The sequence below is a fragment of the Alosa alosa genome, chromosome 11, assembly GCF_017589495.1.
Source record: "Alosa alosa isolate M-15738 ecotype Scorff River chromosome 11, AALO_Geno_1.1, whole genome shotgun sequence".
Taxonomy (NCBI): Eukaryota; Metazoa; Chordata; class Actinopteri; order Clupeiformes; family Clupeidae; genus Alosa; species Alosa alosa.
In genome coordinates, this window is record NC_063199.1 from 26,582,291 (window position 1) to 26,590,030 (window position 7,740).

Sequence of the window (7,740 nt, forward strand, 5' to 3'; positions counted from 1 at the left end):
AACGGGAGCTGTTTTAGTGTGCGAGTTCTGCATTTTCTTTCTTATATTTGCTTCGACTCTGCACCCAACTTATTGTGCTATGGGGAGGTGTGTGTTCTCCCTTCAGTTGTATTTGATTTACAGTGGAACACCATTGTTTGACATTTATTTTTGAGTATTACAAGTGCAGTGCACAAAGTGAAAAGTCTGAGTTGCAAGACAGCACAGTTTAGAGAAACGAGGTGTGTAAAGAAAGACTGTGATTTCAAATTAAATTTCAAATTCAAAGGTGCTTCATCAGCATGACTGTTTTAGGACAGTGTCGCCTAGTGTTACAAATAACACATTAGTATCACAAAAAGAAAGAAAACAGAGATACAGCAATGTGGGCATAAACATGTGAGCAGAATAAACAGTAGTATAATTCTTTCACCGGCTCATGTGTGGAAGAAACCAATCTTTCACATCAACTATCGGGAGCCCGAGATGTGTCATTGCGAGATATTTTTGTATATTGAGAGAATGTGCGTTCATTTTAGTAAATTGTGCAGTCATTTTAGTACATTGTGGTCTCATTTTAATAGATTGTTCATACATTTTAATGAATCGTGCACACGTTTCACTAAATTTTGAATTGTGCAATTTAGTAAAATTATGAATTGAGAGCACAGTTTAGTAAAATGAGCGCACATTCTCTGGATATACACCAAAACATATCTTGCAATGACCCCTCCAGGGTTCCGTACTGATCTCCATACTCTTGTTTTACTGAATTGTGGTCAATTTACTATATTGTGTGCACTATTTACTAAATTGTGCGCTGATTTTACAAAAATTTAAATGAGAGCACAGTTTAGTAAAATGAGTGCACAATTTAGTAAAATGTACACGCCATTAAGTAAAACGTTCACACGATTTAGTTAAATGAGCACTTGTTTTCTGGATATACACCAAAAAATATTTTACAATAACCCCTCCAGGGTTCCGTAACTATCAGACCGCGTAAGATGAAAGAAAAACAAATATACACAAAAAAACCACACTAAAGACACACTAAGCCTTCATTAAAGGCAAGCGTGCAATGTGGAATGTGCAGACTGTGTTTCCTGGTGTAGTGGTTGGTGTGACTGTGCTTCCCAGTGTTACCACCAATCGTTAAGAGCAGTGAGAGCAATGGTCTAGCTGCCAGTGGCCATTTCTCAGTGTGAGTGGCACCATGCTTTAGTAGAAAGGAGACGGGGGAGCCCAGAGGCAAAGTTGCTTGGCCCCGCTGAAAGCTAATGAGAGAATCAGGAGCTGCATGTTTATATGTCTGCATACACTGGTATGTGTATGAATGTGTGTGTGTGTGTGTGTAGTGTGTTTCTTCTTGAATGGTTGGAGGGGTTTGGGAAATGACATGTTTGCTTATGGGTAAAAATAAATCCATAATTATTCATAAATAAATTCTTATTTAGAAAACAGATTATATCCCTGTAGTGCATTGTATTGTCTTTGGTCTTGTGCTTATGCCATTTCCAGGCAGATAAAAATGTATGGGTCAAATAAAGGAGCACTATGAATCCACATTAAGCATGGGTGTGAATAATTGGGTGCTAAACGGTATGTTAATGTTTGTGTGTTAATACTTTTATCAAAGGAAGGATAAAGGTGGCTGTAATGCAATAGTGCTATCCTCTGTTTTGAGGAATTAAGCCTTTCTCCTTTTCTCCAGTTTATTTGCTCCAGGTGTTTTGGTCCTTTAGCTCCCTGTAAGCTGGTGCGATTTTGTGCTTGTAGTGTTATATGCTGAGCTGTGTGTGTGTGTGTGTGTGTGTTTGTGTTTGTGTTTGTGTGTGTATGATCTTGTGCTTGTAGTAGGCTCAGCGGTATTTTATTAATGCATGAATCTCCTCTGTTTTTGTGTCTTGGTTCTTTGTAGGGATGTAACGTTTACCGGTATGATAAAAATGTTGACGATAACCATTACCGTTTTCTTTTGAAATATCATAATTATCACGGTTGATTACCGCGGTGTTGAAACCGCGTGTTTAATCCTTCCCAGCTTCATCCGAGCCTGCTTTTGACATACAGTAGACCTGGTACAATGAAACAAAACTACTGATTCTGTTGTCTAATTGATGGTTTGAACTGCGATTCGGATTAGGCTACACCTGATTTTAAAAGGCGGAACATTTTCACCAAAAACGTGCACTTTATCATTTAGCCACACAGTAAAAAAACATAGTGTCAATTTTACTCTTTAAGAGTTGAATTTAACTCTGTGTCAGATAACATTTGGTCCCACCCTAAATTAGTGTAACATTTACTCTGTAGCCAGTGTAAGATTTTCAGAGTTAATTTTACTCTATTTTGTGTCAAAATTTACAATGAAATGTGTAAAAACATTTAACACTGTGATCTGTTTACACTGTTAGAGTAAAATGATTTCACTACATAGAGTAGTTTCCACTCTAAATAGGCTATTCTTAAAATACACTATATAGTGTATATTTATTTTATTTTATTTTATTTTAATGAAATAGTAATGTTTTTAACTGCTATAATATAAGACAATACACACCATCAGGTACTGTAGCACCATTTATTTCCTGATAACTCCTCAGAGATAACAATATGGGACAACATACATAGTGGTGTCATTCTCTCCACATGACACTTGTATGTCAAAAGGCCTTGGATAAGGCAGATCATCAACTTGAAAAGCAACAAAATCGAGTCAAATCTTGAGCCAATTACAAGCTCCACTGGCTCCACAGTTTCCCACTTACTGGTAATACATTTTGATTGTTTGTAATCTGAATTTAGAGCTGTGAATGGATTCTCTAATTGGTTAAAACATCCCTCCACATTCTTGCATGTTTCAGTGTCTCTTTGATCACGAAATACACCCTGGATGACTGACTCTTTTGCATGCTCATGAATTTCCTGCACAATATCCTCCATAGAGGTCACAAAAGAATTAACAACAGACTGGGCTACACCTGCTGCCTTTAGATCTGAAATGACAGAGGCACAACTATTTACAAGGTGTTCTGACGATAATGCTGGCTCTGACTCAACCTCAGCCTCATATGTCTCTTCTGCGGGATTTGCATTAGTACTATCAAGAACAGTTTGACAATGTGGTGGTTCAGTTTCAACAATAACATCACATGCACTATTCACATGACACTTATTCAGATGCTTCCTAAGACCAGAAAAACTATTGAAAAAACGTGAGCATCCCACTTGGCCACATTGAAGATAAAGAGTCCTTCCCGTACAGAGTCCATGTATTACTTTGAGGTGCTTTACTAGATTATTCTCGCTCGCAACTCTGCAATTCTTGGTGTTTCCTTAGTTTTCCCCATGTCAATGTTGTAAATGGAAGTTTGCAGAAAAGTGAAAAAGTTGTTCAAGACAGGACTGTAAGATGTACCAAACACATAGTGGGCCTTGAAGAGCTCATCCAGGGTTCCAACCGAGCTGGTGGCTTGGCATGGAAGTGCATGCTTGTCGATGGCAATGAAGAAAGAGTGAATGCTGCTTTTTGTGGGTCCCTGAGCAAGGAGGTAGGGCTGACTGCTTTGAGCGATGTTGTCAAGATGCTGCTGCACGCTTGTTCCCGTCTATAACAAAACACATTCAACAACACTATTTATTAAAACAATAACATGAGATCACTCCAATCTCTAAACAATTTAAGGATTCAAGAATTTTATGTCACATGCATAGAATTACTTGCATAAAAGCACATGCAGTGAAACTGTAAGGTTCTCCAGAAGAAAGAAAGGTTCAAAGGGAAGAGTGCTGTGTGTGGGATAGGTGCTCGTAGTAGTATGTGGTGTATAACGTTAGTGTGTGTGTGTGTGTGTGTGTGTGTGTGTGTACTGTAGAACTTTGAGTGATGACAGAAATGACATAGATAAAATGATACGCCTGAACGAGAGTATAGTTCCATGTCAAATCAGCCTAGAAAATCGCCATGCGTTTCATTTTTCCGTTGGTCTTATTACACTTTCTAACTTGAGAGGGAGACAAATATTAAATAGGAAAATTACCGGAAATCTTAGTAACTTTTAAACATGATGCTAGCACGTGAGAAGTTAACGGTCTAATCAGATTCAATGATCTATGCTAGGCTGTAGCTAAAAGTTGTATCACCAGACTCACAGAACGGCTGGATGAACGGGAAAAAGGTAAACATCAATTGTTTTGCTCGAGGGGAGGTGGAAAATGAGCTTAATTCCCCAAATGGTGGAATATCCCTTTAACATTATGCCATAATTTTCCACCATCCTCAATATATTTAGCAACATGCTGCTCCACATTCAAAGACTTACCTTTTTCAACTTCAGTAGATGTCTCAGCATTGCGCATTAAATCAAGAAGGTCTGTGGAGGGGACCAGTCCATGGCTTTCCTTAATGACTCCTGCTTTGAAAGTGGTAGGCCACCTCTCCAGGAACTTGTTGGCAGTCTGCTCACCAAACATCACTCTAAAATCTTGTTCTATCTGTAGTTTGAAAAAGAAAAAAAGAAGAAAAGGAGGACAACCTGAGTTGGTACCTTGTGCTACATTTTACAATATGTCTCAGTATTCAATGAATGTAGATGCCATACCAGTCCTGGTGTGTCTAGGAACCGTGGAAATACTGAGAAGACCTCTGCTGATTTGTTCTCATCATTGACCATGGTGTGGCGGTATCGAAAAGTTACTTTCATCTTTTCACGGATGGTCTCCTCATCAGCAGTGTGTCTCAACAAAGCGATAGCGCATTCCACTTCCTTGTCAGTCAGGACTCTGTCGGCAGTAAAGGGTCTAGTACGCCCATGGCCTGGCCCACCAACTTTAGAACAAGACAATTTTGTTGTTGCTGTTAATAACTACACAGTTGTATATCCTCCTTTAAACACATTTCACAGGTTAATAATTCCACCTCATGATAAATATTACCTTTAGGAGATTTACTAACTGCAGGACCTCTTTCCTCAGCAGCTTTTCGTTGAATTGTCTTCAACCACCATGCAATGTAGCCTGAACCACTTTCAGGATCGTAGTAATGTTCCTATGTATAATGTATGCACAGTGTGATATATACATTCATATGATCTCTGAGCTTTGGATAAAAGCGTCTGCTAAATGCATAAATGTAAATGTAAATCTCAGCAGTTCGAAGGGCAAATATATTTTAAAACCTTTACTTACATAGCCATTCTGTGAATATGGGTCTTTAAGGTATGGAAACAGAGCGACAATCCCCTGTGCATACATCACTTTTACACTCTGGGGCGGAGATGTCCTGGTGTATTCAATAATCAACATTCATAGATAGCATTGAACAACATGACCTAAACAATAATTGCGATGTTTAAACAATGTCTCATGATAACATATTTGATCCATGCTTACCCATGTGTTTCCATCATCTCTGCAGTAAGTATGTTGATGAGCTGTCTTCTGGTTGAATCTGTAATTGATTTTGTTTTCGCATACTCCTCCATGACACGGTCACCTCCAGGCTTTGTCGTCAAGATTTTTTCAATCAGCTAAGAAATAAAATGTGCAGTATTGTATTTTGAAAAATACTTGGCAATTATGAAACAAATAAAATGCACCTCAAATTAAACATACAACTCACAGCTTTTGCTTCATAGTTAATGCGGCAAGGCCTTTTAGGTTGACTTCCTTCGGCTGCAACTGGCTCCTCAGCTGGGTCACACAACGAGAAGTTGAGGATCACTGTGTCTTCAGATGCAATAGAGCATGGAGATGACGTGGACTGAGGGTTACCTGAGCATTGGGAAATAAGAACACAATTACATAGTTCAACACTTCCACTTCAACGATGTGTGTGTAGTCTTATGCAGGTAGGCAGCAATTACCAGGTGCTTCATTGGCCAATGAAATTAGGAAAACCTCAGAGTCGACCTCTGTGTTAGACTGGTCATAAACCTTGATGTCCAACCGTCTGTCTTCAGCAATGTTAAATTTTAGACTCACTAGAGTAAAAGAAATAAACAGTGCACAAAATGTTCTAATGAGAAACAATTGCAATATGCCACCACTTGATTAGGCTACTTTCAATCCGAATTTAGTGACTAACCTTCTCTCAAGAAATCACCGAATGTTAGTTCAGGCAGCTTGATGTACATCTGCACTCCGCCAAACGAGACACGCAGCAGCATTTTCTGTTAAATTTAAATTTAAGGAAGGTTGAATAACTGTTAATATCCATATCCATCAACACATTCTCTGAAGAATCAGAGCAAAGTTATTAGAAAACGTAATGGTCTAATAAACACTCACGGACTTATGGTATCAATAGGCTGATATACGGGGTGCTAATAAACTTGTTAGCTGAGAGTATAACCTCCTGTCTTTCTAATGACTTTCTTGCCATTCAGCAATTGTTGAAGTTACTCTCAATGTCTGGTTTCAGACAGGCACAAGTCAAACACGACAACATAACATCTTGCTAATTATTTCAACTTGGGCAGAAACCACGTTGTCAAGCTAACTTGCTAACATTTTGGTACGTTAACCCAACGTCACCCACCCGGCCGAACAACTTCAATTATCACTAACCCATACATTGCACGGTGTTAACAAGTAAATAAAGTCTAAAAAATGTGTAATTTAAATGAATTTCGTTATCAACTGTATTACTTCTAAGTTCTTGACGTGGTATTGCAGTCGAATGCATCTGAACTTGAAGTCAGTGAGGTATATTGATTAGCTAACTACATCTATGCATGCCTAGCTTAACTTTAATCGCCTACCATCGTCTATCATCGTCAATGTATTGCAAAAAAAGTTGGTCGTAAGTGGAAAAATATCTAGCTAGATGGTGAAAACCTACAAATGTTCATACAAACTTACCACGATAGGTCTGCTAGTGGGGAAAGAGACGATTTCCAACGTGCCACTGCCAGCTTGAGCTCCAGTTCAGTTCTAGGATTTTCCGCGGGGAATCATCACCATAGAGTAGATTTGGTCATTGTGTGCATGTTGGACTTAACTCTCACTTTTGACACTACTATTTAGACGATTTTACTCTGTACATTGTTATAACTACTCTATCCAGAGGAAAATAGGTTTACTCTGCAATAATGACACTCCATTTTTTACTGTGCACTCTGCGTCTTTTTATGCTCATTAAATCCATTCCACTCACATTATCAGGAGAACACAGTAGTCTAAAGTTTCATTTTGAACACTTACTTTGGTCTCACTCATTGGATCCAAATAACAGAAATAGCAAACTCCAAGTCATGATAGGGTAAGTCAAGCTATAAGCACATAGCCAATTACAGTTTTTCTCTGTTCGCTTTGGTGCTATTCTCACATCACTATTAACATTTGCACAGCAGTTAGTGCCTTTCTCAAAACAATTAGTGCAAACTGCAAAACCTAGTGGATGACCTGCAAAAGCACGTCACTTGCTCAAAATGGATAGTCCTTTCCTCAAAAGCACGTATTCATGTCAATGAAACTGTCAGTGTCATCAAAATGAGAAGTCTTGACACCATCGTTTATGAACAAGATAGTCAAATGGCTTTGTCATGTTTTCATTATGACAGTTCTCTCAGTGTTTTCCAATGCAAAAAAAGGGCAGAAAAAAAGGTGACACTACCTGAACATGCTCAAGACAGCACTATACTGTACACTACTTGTACAGCCATTTGAAAACTACAGTAAAGTTACACATTGCTGTAGTTAGGGAGTAAGTGAGTACATTTTTACTGTATGCTCTTTGCAATTCTACAGCATTGTGAC

The 7,740-nt window shown here is 38.5% G+C and overlaps 1 protein-coding gene across 1 annotated transcript; it reads right to left on the reverse strand.

Annotated features, from left to right (window-relative positions):
- Window positions 1-2,549: 2,549 nt before the first annotated feature.
- LOC125302819 lies at window positions 2,550-6,957 on the reverse strand. The gene is made up of 10 exons (XM_048256139.1): window positions 6,844-6,957; window positions 6,068-6,152; window positions 5,847-5,963; window positions 5,603-5,754; window positions 5,374-5,510; window positions 5,170-5,263; window positions 4,918-5,029; window positions 4,584-4,810; window positions 4,305-4,476; window positions 2,550-3,590 (listed from the first exon to the last, which is right to left on the reverse strand). Exons 2-10 carry the CDS (start codon window positions 6,147-6,149, stop codon window positions 3,562-3,564), a joined length of 1,122 nt encoding a protein of 373 aa, XP_048112096.1. The 5' UTR covers window positions 6,150-6,152; window positions 6,844-6,957; the 3' UTR covers window positions 2,550-3,561.
- Between the last annotated feature and the right edge of the window lie 783 nt (window positions 6,958-7,740).